This window comes from Pelophylax lessonae (assembly GCF_965119305.1).
Source record: "Pelophylax lessonae genome assembly, chromosome: 4".
Taxonomy (NCBI): Eukaryota; Metazoa; Chordata; class Amphibia; order Anura; family Ranidae; genus Pelophylax; species Pelophylax lessonae.
In genome coordinates, this window is record NC_138771.1 from 261265857 (window position 1) to 261280403 (window position 14547).

Below are 14547 nucleotides of genomic sequence, written 5' to 3' on the forward strand. Positions count from 1 at the left end.
GGTGGCCTTTTTGGTGGCCATTACTTCTGTGTGTAGGGTGTCAGAGTTGACTGCATTGTCCTGTCAGTCACCGTACCGGATGGTTCATAGGGATAAAGTGGTTTTGCGACCCTGTCAGGCGTTCCTTCCTAAAGTCGTCTCGGATTCTAATTTAAATGAGGATATTGTGTTACCATCTGTGTCCTAAGCTTAAGCATCCTAAAGAAATTGCCCTACATTCCCCGGATGGGGTTCGGGCAATCGGTGTATCTGGCGGCAACTAAGTCAATTCGAAAATCTGATTCTTTGTCCTTTACGGATGGTTTTTGTAAGGGGCAGGCCGCATCTGCTGCAACCATTTCAGAGAGATGGTGCTGGCCTATTTGTATTAAGGGTCAGGTTCCTCCTTTCCCTGTCAAGGCGCATTCTACAAGGATGCTTAGTGTCTCCTGGGCCTTCCATCATCAGGCATCAGTGGTTCAGGTGTGTAAGGCGGTTGTCTATACACACATTCACAAAGTTTGATAATGTGGATGTACTTTCATCTTCGGATGCGCTGTTCGGCCGCAAAGTCTTGCAGGCTGAGGTTGCAGAGGCTCCTGCCTCTTGAGGGTGTATTTTTCCCGGTACTGAGCTCCAGTTGTTCCTGGTTGAGCTCCTGGTTTACCTGGTTGGCTATGTTTAGCCCTTTTTTGGGAATTACATGTATTTGTGTTTGCCCCACCCCTCACATTGACACTGCTTTGGGACATCCCAAGGGTCTAAGAAGATATGGAGCTGTGTCTGTCAGTGAACAAAAGAGAAAACTGGATTTTTGTCTTACCATAAAATCCTTTTCTCTGAGGTTCACGGACGAGAGACACAGCACCATCCCCTCTGTTGAGTTGGGTTATGTATTCCCTCCGACACTGCTTGTTAAAAACTGAAGTCCTAGAGCAGGAAGTGGGAGTATACCCACTGGGACTGCCCCAGGGGCATACCTAAAATTTATTTCCGCCTAGTCCTACTTTTGTAGAGAGAGCAGTATAAGCCCAAGGGTCTAAGAATATATAGAGCTGTGTCTGTCGGTGAACCTCAGAGAAAAGGATTTTACGTTAAGACAAAAATTCAGGTTTTTTTTTTTTTAAATAGAAGACATTCTTTAATTGGATCAGGGGGAGCGATGGATGGTGATGTCACAATCTCCATCTCGTCCAATCGGAAAACATCTTAAATTCATTGAAAAAGAAAATACAAGGCGTTCTGTAAATGGCAGCAGTTCTGAGCGAGCTACTTATGGTGACCAGTGTGCAGAATGGAAGCTGCTTGGTACAGTACCCAGAAGATTGCTTCTATCACTATATTAGTACCAACTTCTACAGTGATAGCAGTTTCTCAGGTATCAAATATGTGCATACTTTGGTCCAAGCTGTTCCAATGTAAGTGTGCAATAAAGATCATACCTGGAGTTCAGCTTTAAAAATGTTCCAAACAAGCTTTATCATGTAATATTTTTAGTGTGTCATTTTTTTGTCACCACTAAAAGATTCAGAATAACTGGTATGGTTGATCTATAGCATCTATGTTAATGTTGTGTTTTTATCTGCATAATCTACCTTGCTTATTTTGTAGCCCTTGTTCAGTTTAAGGGTTTGAATGAGTACCCAAACTGTCATAAAACCAATGTCATCTGATCTGCATTCTGCAAGGAATTTGAGAACTTGGCGTTTTTCATTTTTTTTTTTCCCTATTTATTTATTTTTTTAAAAAGGTGTGCTTCAGTATTAAATGCCCCCGTACAAGTTCCCACCTTTCTCTTCCTATGTATTATGCCCAAACAGACCTCAGATGCAGTGGGGACCCACTCCACACCACACAATGCTCTGCTGCATTGGGAATGTTTACATCCATTTTCCCTCCAGGGGCCTGTTCTGCAGGTTGTAGTCATGATTCTAGGCTCAAAAAGATGAATCCGATATCTCCCCCTAACACCCTGTTCTCTTGCATCACTTCTGATTGACTCCTAAATTTGCCCCTCCCTCTACAAGTCTGAGTGCAGCTTTTTAGGGGATCTCAATAAGTGGATGACTATATGACCATGTGGTGACAAATTCAGGTACTTGCGCTAATTGTGTTTTGTTTATAGTCCATCAAGGGACACCAGAATTCAGAAACCATTTCATGGTAGCTATACATGAACTTACCACCTAAAGTTGAACTAAAGGTCAGTAAAATAAGATCTTAAACGGACAGTAACTACCGGATAAAGTAAGATCGGGCTTTCCTGTATTTGTGACTGGGTCCTGTTTTTTACATGTGGGGGTTATGCACCCTTATTCCACGTGGGTTCAATCACTGGTTTCAAGGGAGGTATATGAGACATCCCACAATGAAATTCTTCTTGAGTGTTTTTGGTCTCATGGTAGCCTGCTTTGTGCCTTATTTCAAGACCTCTCCAACACAAGATCTTGTCAATTTGGAACAATCATGCTTCTCCTCTTGTCTTACCCATGCTCCTTTCCAGCAAAGTATTTCCTAACTTGGTGAATCTTCAACCCAGCTTGAACTATAGGGAAGTCTTTCATTCCGATCACTGGAAAATATTAAATGCCAGTCTTTCGGGCTCCGATCAGGGACTTCAGATAATACCACTAATGTGGCTTACATCAACCACCAAAGAGGCACTAGGAGTCTTGCTGCACTGAAGGAAGCAAACCAGATAATCTCATGGATGGAAACTGTCCAGTGGATCTCATCAATCCACTTTCAGGTGTGGGCAACTAGAAAGAAAACTACCTCAGCTGCCATTGCCTGGTTTAAGGGGAATGGGTCCTTCACCCAGACTTCTGAGATGTTAGAAATGGGGGACTGTGAATGAAGACATTCTCACCTCCAGATTTAAAAACAAACTACCTGTGTTTGTAGCTAGGACCAAGGATCCTGTGGCTCTGGCCTTGGATGCCTTGATAATTTCCCAGTCTCTGTTTTGGCTAATCTATGCCTTCCCTACAGTGAATATTCTGCCTCACTTTCTCAAAAACCAATAGATTGAGCGGAAAATGGTGGTTCTCATCACACAGAACTGGCCCAGAAGAACCTGTTACAGACAATACAGACTTCCCCTGGTCTCCTCATGGATGTTGAAGCCTAGATCCTGAAAGATCGAGGGGTCTGTTGTTCCTACCTTGCTAAAAACAAGAAAAGCGAAGACCTACTATCGTAGCCAAAAATACCTTTTCACCTAGTGTTAATGTTGGTTCTTCATTACTGGAGATAACTGTCCTGCATTCTGGCTTTTCTACGACCAGGTCTTGACCAGAACGTGGCCTTAAGCACTCAGAGAAGACCGTTTTTAGCCTTGTCTAGTCTTCAAAGAAGTCAGGCTTCACTCTACCTTGCAAAAACTTTTCTTCAAGGTGTACCTAACATTAAGCCTCTATTTCAACATCTGTGCTTTCTAGCCAGAAACATTAGTCTCACCTCCAAGCTTCAGCTTTGATCAGATTGATTCTGTATTGCTCTGTCCTCAGGACCTCGCCAGGGCCACCATGCTTTCAAATCCACCATTGTGCGATAGACAAGAAATCTGATCACTAGACCTTTCAATTTCATGGACAGCTCTCTTCCTGCAATTTTAAATGCCAGATCAGTGGGCATTTTTGCACCAGGCTAATGCAACCCAGCTTTGTAAGGCTCCCACATGGATTTCTATTTTTACTTTTTCAAAGTTCTACCAGGTGGATGTCCAATCTTTTTTGCTGGTGCAGCTCTCCAGTCCACAATTTCCTGCAGTGGCACGGTTTTTTTTATACTGAATTTTATTGAACTTTTTAGAAACAAAGCAAGTACAGCATAGACAATAAGCCGAAAGAACAAAATATATTCCATGTTAAAAAAATAAAAACCCTCGCTGTCCTTCCTTGGGTGACCCCCTAAGTGGAAACAGAGTAGCGTCCATTTTATATTATGTATTCGGTAAAGGCAAAAGTACATATTGAAATACAGATTCTCATGTTACTTGTGCTCTTACAATAAAATAAGTAACCATATCCGTACCGCCTCCACCTGGTAATCCAAGGAACACATTGCTGGAACAAACACGCAATGTAGGAAAACGCATATAAATATCTTGAGTATGACAGTAGAACTCCGAAGGCACACAGGTGTCAGATATTGTCACCCAAAAGTCCCTAAATTTTGTCAATTTTATAGGGACAACCTCTGGCTTCATAGGTCTATCCATCGCAATACAACTTTTTTCCTAGCATAAAATATGGTAAAAACGGTTTCTGATACACTAGTAGTGGTCAACTTTAGTGATGCAGAGGGCCACACTTGAAGCCCTCGTATCAAGTTTAAAATTCAGTGAATGTTCAGTGTCAGAAAAGGCAAACACACAACAGTATTTAGTCAGACTATAGGCATGATTCAAGAGATGGCCCTGGACTGCACGAGATGGTCACGGGCTGCAAGAGATGGTCACAGACTGCGGAGGGGCTGCTGGACACAAATTATATGCTTCAGGAGACTTATTACCCGAGACTGCTAGAATAACTTCTATAACATGGAAAGAGGGAAAAGCAGATGAATGTCTACAGGGGCATCGAGGGCCGCATGCATCCACCAGGCAGCAGGTTGGTCATCAGGGGATTATAGAAAACGTGCCCGGAGTGTGTCTTAAACTTTGCTAGTGTCCAATCACCTGACGAGCCGATGAATACTTTGCCAGTGTCCTATATTGTACTTCAGAATAAAACTTACAGGAAAGTCAATACTCTTTTTATTGACCTGGAGTTCAGCTTATAGTATGTATTGCGACCATGAAACTGATGACATTTTTATTTTCTTTTTTCTTATGTGTCTTGTTCCTTAAGTTTTACTTCTAACTTGATTTAATTATATATTTTTTTTCAATGTGCTTCACAGAATGCTTTAAAGTCTCCTTGTGAGAAGAGTATAGCAGATCACCTCACTCCCCAGGACCGCTGCTTAGCATGGCTTTCTTACATTTACCTCATGGAGTACAATACTTTACCTGCTAATTTCTATGACCCAACAATTGCAAACCCTTCCAGGATAGTTAACAAGGAGCCATTTATTATGCACTGGCTGAATTCCCAAAGTATAAAGACTGATCCTACCATGCTGCTTGCTCTATTTGAAGGTGTGTCAGAGTTGAATTTTTGCATGCTTGTTTGTTTTCTTCTTGCTTTTTAGCTGTAACAACTCTTGTACTGTACAGCAAAGGCATTGCTAGAGGTTAACCACTTTACGACTGCTCACAGTAATATTGCTGCGGCAGAGTGGCTCGTTATCGTCTGACGACGTAGTACTACGTCGTCAGACACTCCCCCTTCTGGGCTGCGCTTGCGCGCCGCCGGAGGCTCGCTCCCGCTGTTTTCATTCACAGCGGGAGTCGGGCCAGGGGAGGAGCAGCGGCGATCGCCGCTGCTCTTACCCGATCGTCGGGGATCGAGTCTGGAGATCCGCCCGCTGTGTGTAAACACAGCGGGCGGATCTCCATAGTGACAGGGAGTGACAGATCGGACTGTTCAGCATAGCTGGACATCCGATCTGTCCATGACTCACTCAGTCACCTCCCCCCCCTACACGTCAGTAAGCACCAGGCATACATTAACCCCTCCCTCTCCAATAAAATTAACCCCTTCCCTGCCAGTGTCATTTTTACAGTAACAGTGCATATATATAGCACTGATTACTGCAGTAATGTCACTGGTACCCCCAAAAGTGTCAAAAATGTCAGTCAAGGGTCCGATCTGTCCGCCGCAATGTCGCAGTCCCACAAAAAAAATCGCAGATCGCCGCCATTACGCGTTAAAAAAAACCCACCAAAAAAGACAGAAATCTTTCCCTTTGTTAGTAAACGCAATAACTTTTGCGCAAACCAATCAAAATACGCTTATTGCGATTTTTTTTTTTTTACCAAACATAGGTAGCAGAAAACAAATTGGCCAAAAATTTTTTAAAAAATTGGTTTTTACATCTTTTTTGGGGGGGAATTTAATATAAAAAAATGTTAAATATTGTTATTTTTTCAAAATAAACGCTTTTTTTGTTTATAGCGCAAAAAGTAAAAATCTCACAGGTGATCAAATACCACCAAAAGAAAGCTCTGTTTGTGGGAAAAAAAGGATGTAAATTTCGTTTGGGTACGGCGTCGCACGACCGCGCAATTGTCAGTTGAAGTCGCACAGCGCCGAATCGCAAAAAGTGGCCTGGACGGAAGACAGCAAAATCCTCCGGTGGTAAAGTGGTTAAACAAGTGCAGGAAGAGAAAGTTTAAAAAAAAAAAAAACATGCCGATAAGGCTGCAGCAACGTTCCGATGCTGCCCCCAAGTCTGAGATCACGCGATTGCTGATTTTCAGTTTACAAGTCTCCTCGGAGCAGAGAGTTGGGACTGGGTTCTGTGCTTTGCCCTCCAGCGCTTACTAGAGTGCTGTAGAGATGGCAGGAGCAGCTGGATCAGGCATCTGGGTGAATCTCGTTGTTGGGATACATCCAGAGACTAGAGCGGCTTTATGACGTCAGCAGACTTGAGCTTGCTGCCTGCTTAATGTGATCTCATTTGGGTCACTGGAGTTGACTTTATTTTTGTGCTCCTGTAACCCACATGTGAAAAATATCCAAACAAGCTTTAGGCATACTTCTTTTAAAAGTAGTATCCTTTCCTGTAATTTTGTTTAGTTTTTACATATTGGGTGTCACTTTTCAGACAAGCTAAAAGAAACTAAAAAGTTAAACATCTTCAATAAATCTGCTAATGAAACTGTGTTTTATCACCGTAGTTTTTGCTTACTTATAACTCTTTGGAATTTAGCTTGCGTAAACATGCGCTGCCTATTTTCAAAATCTGGTGTATAGTCATACTCCATCTCCCATACACGTTATTTCAGCTGTTGAATACAAAGTATGCGCTAGTGTGGTACTGGCAATCTGAGAGACAAAAAGGAAAATGAAGATCTGAAAGCACAAATAGGAGTTGGGGTATAGAATATGTGTGCTTGGTGTGTAAAACATTTCATTTGGGTACACCCCTAACATTTTTATAAATATATTTTAGTATATCTTTTCATGTGACAACACAGAAGAAATGAAACTTTGCTACAATGTAAAGTAGTGAGTGTACAGCTTGTATAACTGTGTAAATTTGCTGTCCCCTCAAAATAACTCAACACACAGCCATTAATGCCTAAACCGCTGGCAACAAAAGTGAGTACACCCCTAAGTGAAAATGTGCAAATTGGGCCCGATTAGCAATTTCCCCTCCCTGGTGTCATGTGACTCATTAGTGTTACAAGGTCTATGGTGTGAATGAGGAGCAGGCGTGTTAAATTTGGTGTTATCGCTCTCTCTCTCATACTGGTCACTGCAAGTTCAATGGCACCTCATGGCAATAAACTCTTGAGGATCTGAAAAAAAGAATTGTTGCTCTACATAAAGATCGTCTAGGCTATAAGAAGATTGCCAAGACCCTGAAACTGAGCTGCAGCACGGTGGCCAAGACCATACAGTGGTTTAACAAGAAAGGTTCCACTCAGAACAGGCCTTGACATTGGTTGACCAAAGAAGTTGAGTGCACGTGCTGAGCGTCGTATCCAGAGGTTGTCTTTGAGAAATAGACGAATGAGTGCTGACAGCAAAGGTTTAAGCAGTGGGGGGGTCAGCCTGCCAGTGCTCAGACCATATGCCGCATCAAATTGGTCTGCATGGCTGTTCCAGAAGGAAGCCTCTTCTAAAGATGATGCAAAAAGCCCGCAAACCGTTTGCTGAAGATAAGCAGACTAAGGACCTGCATTACTGGAACCATGTCCTGTGGTCTGATGAGACCAAGATAAATGTATTTGGTTCAGATGGTGTCAAGCGTGTGTGGCGGCAACCAGGTGAGGACTGTAGGCAAGACATTTGTCTTTGTACTCAAGCATGGTGGTGGGAGTGTTCTTGTCTGGGGGCTGCATGAGTGCTGACGGCACTGGGGAGCTAGAGTTCATTGAGGGAACCTTGAATGCTAACATTTACTGTGACATACTGAAGGATTATCCCCTCCCTTTTGGAGACTGGGCCGCAGGGCAGTATTCCAACATAACGACCCCAAACACACCTCCAAGACAACCACTGCCTTGCTAAAGAAGCTGAGGGTAAAGGTGATGGACTGGCCAAGCATGTCTCCAGACCTTAACCCTGTGGGGGCATCATCAAACGGAAGGTAGAGGAGCATAAGGTCTCTAACATCCACCAGCTCTGTGATGTGAGGTCATGGAGAAGTGAAGGACTCCAGTGGCAACCTGTAAGCTCTGGTGAACTCAGTGCCTAAGAGGGTTAATGCAATGCTGGAAAATAATGGTGGCCACACAAAATATTGACACATTGGGCAAAATTTGGACATGTTCACTTAGGGGTGTACTCACTTTTGTTGCCAGCAGTTTAGACATTAATGGCTGTGTTGAGTTATTTTAAGGGGACAGCAAATGTACACCGTTATACAAGCTGTACACTCACTACTTTACATTGTAGCAAAGTGTCATTTCTTCAGTGTTGTCACATGAAAAGATATAATAAAATATTTACAAAAATGTGATGGGTGTACTTACTTTTGTGAGATACTGTATATGATTTTCAGTAGCTGCATTGAAATAATGTAAGTGCCTTTTTTGCACACACAAAAAAAAAATGACCTGTCTTTCGAAAATTGTGCAATGCCTTTGTCGTTCACTACATTTTGCATGCGCTATATTTTATTTGTATTGTACGTGTAAATTGATGTCTACCAGAATGTTTGAGTGAATTAAATCAAGATTACACTGGAAATAATATTCCTAGAGTATTGCAAAAAAGATTTATAGATGACTTTATTAATGACTTGTTAGTAGGGTACGTATTACCCTAAAATAAAGCAGTTTTGTAACTCTCCCATTAAGGGACACATTCCGTTTATGCTGCTTCCTGCAAATTGACTGGGCACTGGAAAGGAAAAAATAAATTGTAGCTCAGCCCAGGAAAACCCCACCACCTCAGGCATACCTTGTGTTTTTTTTTTTTTTTTTTTTTTTTTTATAATGTATTGGGAAGATATGTATTTTCTTCAGCTCTGCAGAGAACTACAATCTAACCTTTTTTGCTGTCTATTTATTATTCAATCAAGATTTCTGCTACCACATTACTGCTGAGCTTTTCTTTATATGCAGTTAGCCAGGTCACCCTTTTATCAGCTTGACTGTGGAGTGGCTGCTGGACTGGACATTGTGGGGGCTAATCTGGAGTGTGACATTCACCACTGGGTTCCACATTTTGGTGCTTTAGAGACCTGTGTGTGCTGGTTAAAGTTAAATTGAGCGCTTTGTGGGTCCAGAGCCATGGCATTGCCTTAGTGCTTGACCCTGTGTCTGAAGGCTCACTTTGTGAGTATGCTGTTCTGAATAATCTCTGGGCACTGAATAATTAGAACCAATGAATGTTTTTTTTTTTTTTTTTATTTTCTCCAATAAACAAAAAATAATTATTCAATAATCCTTTTTTAACCCCCCCTCTTCCCCTCCCCCCTCCTACCATCCACTACCATCCTCTCCTCCGCCCTTTTTTCCCCTCCCCCCACCCTTTTTTCCCCTCCCCCTCCCCCCGCCCTTATTTCCCCTCCCCCCGCCCTTATTTCCCCTCCCCCCGCCCTTATTTCCCCTCCCCCCGCCCTTATTTCCCCTCCCCCCGCCCTTATTTCCCCTTCCCCCGCCCTTATTTCCCCTTCCCCCGCCCTTATTTCCCCTTCCCCTGCCCTTTTTCCCCCTCCCCCCTTTCCCTGCCCTTTTTCCCCCCTTTCCCTGCCCTTTTTCCCCCCTTTCCCTGCCCTTTTTCCCCCCTTTCCCTGCCCTTTTTCCCCCCTTTCCCTGCCCTTTTTCCCCCCTTTCCCTGCCCTTTTTCCCCCCTTTCCCTGCCCTTTTTCCCCCCTTTCCCTGCCCTTTTTCCCCCCTTTCCCTGCCCTTTTTCCCCCCTTTCCCTGCCCTTTTTTCCCCTTTCCCTGCCCTTTTTTCCCCCTTTCCCCGCCCTTTTTTCCCCCCTTTCCCCCGCCTCTGGCCCTGGTGCTTTATGGTTAGCGGATTCTCTTACTACCTCTTGTAGTTCTTCAATAGTAATAGGCATTTGCAATGATGTCCGAGATGCGGGATAGGCAAGTCCTGTATAAAGTCCCCTTTTTCTCTCATTTCCTCCTCTACCTTGGACCAATATAATCTTTAAAAACCTTCACTACCTCCACTGGACACATGGTCACCCCTCCAGCATGAGTCTTGATGGACATTGTAGTAGGCATACCTATGTTCTGAGACCTTGCCAGGAGGGCCAGTATTTTCTCCCTCTTCATAATGGGCCTGTTTTAAGAAAAACCTATTCTCAGCTCTCAAGGACAATGTTTAATATAACTGCTGTACCTCCGTCCATTTAGCCAAGTTGTCTGTTGATTGATCTTCTACATATACTTTTTCGATCTTAGTTATTTTCCCCATTATACTCCGCTCCCAGTCCCTGGTGAGTTTCTTCCTTTTAGCAATTTGCTGAATTATAATTCCCCTTAAGTAGGCTTTGAGGGTATCCAACACTTTACCATGTGTTGCTGTTGATCTATTATGTCCCAAAAACTCCCGAAGTGAGTCTATCGTGATCTTTAGGGGAAATTAACTGTAGCCAAAAAGGTTAACTTTTCCCCCCTGTCCCATTGTTTCCCTAGCCTTAATGTCAGGACCAAAGGGGAGTGATCCGACAATCCCCTAGCCTCATATCTGACATTTCTTACCGATGGGATAAGAGTTTGGGATAAGAGTTTCATTCCCTATCGCCATATCTATTCTAGAAAGTGATGAATGCATACCTGAATGGCATGAAAAGATTTGGGCTGTTGGATAGCATTCACGCCAGATGTTCCTCAGTCCCATCTCTTTAAGTATCCTATACAGTGGTGGATAAGGGCTCTGTCCTGGTTTCCTTGGAAGTTTTATCTCCAGGTACAGGGATCCTCCAGCGAAAGCAGTGGCTGCTCTGGTAGCTTTAAGATGAATAGATCCTGATGCACACTTCTAAGTTCCCTGAAACTCTTTCCTTGCCTGTTTTGCAGGGTCAGGATGGAGGTAATTCCAATGAACTTCATAGCTTCAGATTGGCCCAGGTGGATTTGGTAGTCCAATATGATCAGACTGCTGGCATGCACTGCATGGGCTTTTCTAGATCGTCCAGGTCATCTATCTCAGGGACTGAGGGACACAATGGTAAAAGCTAGGAAGTCTGCTTCTCTCATGTTCTATTACTTTATGTGGAAAGCATACTTTGTTTGGTGAGAGGGGGTTATCCCAGGAAATTCTTCATGGGATGTATCCTTGCCTTCATACAAGTGGGTCTCTGCAAGCATCTGGCCCTCAAGGGTCAGATCACTATGCCTTTGATGTTGCTCCAGAGACTGTTTAGCTGGCCATTATTTGATATAGAGAGTCTTCCCCTTCCATCTTTGTCTTTCTTTCTCTCTCTCTCTGGCTCTAGTTAATCTGAAGGAGACTTTCTCTCCATTCTTTGGTTGTAGTTCGGGCTGTGAGTTTCTTGTAGCCGCTGCTTCCTTCAGAAAGACTGACTGTTACTCCTGATGGGTCCCTGTAAGTGTAAACCAGCTTCTGGTTCCTTTTTTGGGTGGCTCAGACAGACTGCCATTCAAGCTTATGATCTTAAGGACCAAGTACACTCCATTAGATCAGTTAGTGTCTCTTGGGCTCTTTAGCATCAGGCTACTGTTTGAGATTTAGAAGGCTGCCGCATGATCTTCTGTTCACATATTCTACAAGGTTTACCAGGGAATGTTCCAGCCTAATCTAATTCTGGCTTTGGCAGGCGGTCTTTCAGGCGACTCTATGAACTGCAGACAGTACCCAGGTCTGTAGGCTTGTTAGCATTTTTCTCTCCTCTCATTTGAACTGATTTTGGATGTCCCAACTGTACAAGACTTCCTGTATGCTTCAATTGATGAGAATAGACCTTTTTTTGCACATACTGTTAAAATCCTTTTCTTGGCGTTCATTGAGGAACCACGGTCCCACCCATCTGTGTTTAATTATGCTCTTGGTGCTGCTTTGCCACAAAGGCATGGTGGGAATAGGAGGAGTTCTGGGATGACCTACAATTTTTTTTTGATTTGTCAGTATCCAATCCTCCTGTAGGCAATCGTATATTCCAACTTTACAAGACTTCCGTTTTCCTCAGTAGACTCTAAGAAAAGGATTTTACAGTAAGTACATTTTATTTTCATGTGCCTTTGGCTGAAACTTAAACCAAAATCTTAATCCACCATACCAAGACCACCATGAAAACTGGAATATTTACACCACATTTACTGATTTTGTTTTTCTTCCCTTAGCTGCTGTTTATTCATGTTCTGATGAAAACCTAAATGCCAAGGAAAGAATAGAAGTTTGCCTTCCACTTTATAAAAATATGATCCTCATCAATCTCATGCTAAATAGGTAAGAACTGTACACACTATTGTGTAAAAAGTCATTATTACACACTTGTTAACATTTTGGGCTTTTTTTTTCCCCCCTAGGCCTTCTGCAGCAGTGGACATGTGTAAACAGCTGCTTGATGACTGGAGTGATAATTGTGACATCCTAGAGGCTTTATGTTCTGTATATCTTAAAATTGAACAACCAAATGATGGCATGGAAGTCTGGATGACTGCATTCAGAAATAGTCCTGGAAACACACAAATATTGTATCATGTCTGCAGATTTTTAGTAGAACAGGTAAATTTGCACTACTTGGGTGTGTATTGTGCAGATTTGCAGTCTATTATGCGTATTCCAGATTTTCCCGGTTCAATAACTTTGAAATTTGTTGGGGGTTTCCTGAATTACAATTGATCTTTTCCATCTTGTGTGTCCGTTCTTTGCCTGTGTGAACAGTTTGTACCAAATATATGCTTAAAATTATTGACTTTGACATGTTGATTTTTACTTGTATATATTTACCTTTTACCTTCTAGATAGTGGTGTGTGTGTGTGTGTATATATATATATATATATATATATATATATATATATATATATATATATATATATATATATATATATATATATATATATATATATATATATATATCTCATTTATTAAAAGAACATAAAAATCCATTGTTGGTCAAGGTCTACCTGTGTATTTTTACCTCACCATGTGTTGGTGCAAAGTACATTTGCATTAGCATAAATTTAGGTTTACTTGGTTTTCTCCAGCTTTGAAAATTCTCGCTCTCTCCTCATGAGGCTCAGCAATTTATTGTCAGATTAATCAAGGCCAGAGAAAAGCATCGCTTTTCATTTTCTGTTTTATGGTCCCAAGGAAATGTTTCATCTTGCAGGGATGGTTTGATAAAATACCAGTGTTAATGGAAGAATTCCTCAAGTCATTCTTTGAAACCATCGATGAGCAATGCAATCCAGCAGATCTTCTAAAGTAAGATATGTTTTTAAATCATTGTATGCAAATATGTTGTAACTCTAATTAGTTGTGCTGCTCTCCAAAGCCAGGTTTTATGAACTTTTTGTATGCTGCCTTTTTTTTTTTGCCTAAGTTTGGTAACAGCATTACGTTGTGGAAGGGAACCCTGACTGTGTGGCGAGTACAGTATTGTACTATCCTACGACATGGTATAAAACTATAGTTCCTTGGAACTGGGCAACACAGGAGATTTGCTCAGACATGGGAGAGAGACATAGGAGTTGATTTACTAACACTGGAGAGTGCAAAATCTGGTGCAGCTGTGCAAGGTAGTCAATTAGATTCTAACTTGAGCTTGTTCAATTAGGCTTTGACAAAAAAAATTCTGGAAGCTGGTTGATTGGTTTCTATGCAGAGCTGCACCAGATTGCACTCAAGTTTTAGGCAGGCTGCCTTCTGTCACCTATCTTTCGGAAAAAGTTTCCTTGCTTTCTTGTTGATCTCTGGTTTCATTATTTGAGTTACTGACCCGGAACAAGTTGGCAAGTCTAACTTTTCTTTTCGTTTCCCCATCTTAGCCCAAGATTTCTCACATGAATTGTATACTTTCAGAAACACAATTTTAAGAAATGGTGTTGCTGTACAGCTAATTTGATTTCACATTTGTGATCCACACCTAGAGAACCTTTTCAGTGAAGAAAAGACGTGTGTATGGTGTTAAAGATGAGGAACTGCAGATTTACATTTTCATTACCTCAGATTTATTTTCATTAAAAAAGCTCTTTTATTTGCTGTGGTAGATGCAATATACACACAGCGGCATCATTCATTAAGAGTTCTGTGAGTGAATGAACTACAAGTACCATCTTCCACCTCAATAGACTGCTTGTAGTTCTCAGTGAACTGCGAGGACACAGATGAGCGCTCTTGTAGTTCATTGATTCTTCCTGGACTTCAGGAACTGTCTGTCCATACAGGAGGACAGCTGTACTGTGTGTCTGTAAGAGGCTGACATTACACCTGTGATCTGCTGATCACAGGTGCAATGCTCTGCAGGCTTCTAAGAAAAAAAGTTATAGATGCATAAATAATGTGCTTTTTTTTAAAGTGAATT

General features: G+C 42.1%; 1 protein-coding gene across 2 annotated transcripts in view; it reads left to right on the plus strand.

Moving 5' to 3' along the window:
- The window catches only part of ZFC3H1 (zinc finger C3H1-type containing), a 198484-nt gene that overhangs the window by 152671 nt on the left and 31266 nt on the right, over nucleotides 1–14547 (plus strand). For both annotated transcript variants that reach the window (XM_082253106.1, XM_082253107.1), the window contains exons 24-27: nucleotides 4885–5122; nucleotides 12361–12466; nucleotides 12547–12745; nucleotides 13354–13448. In XM_082253106.1, the coding sequence (XP_082109232.1) occupies nucleotides 4885–5122; nucleotides 12361–12466; nucleotides 12547–12745; nucleotides 13354–13448 (638 nt within the window). The remainder of the gene's footprint in view (nucleotides 1–4884; nucleotides 5123–12360; nucleotides 12467–12546; nucleotides 12746–13353; nucleotides 13449–14547) is intronic.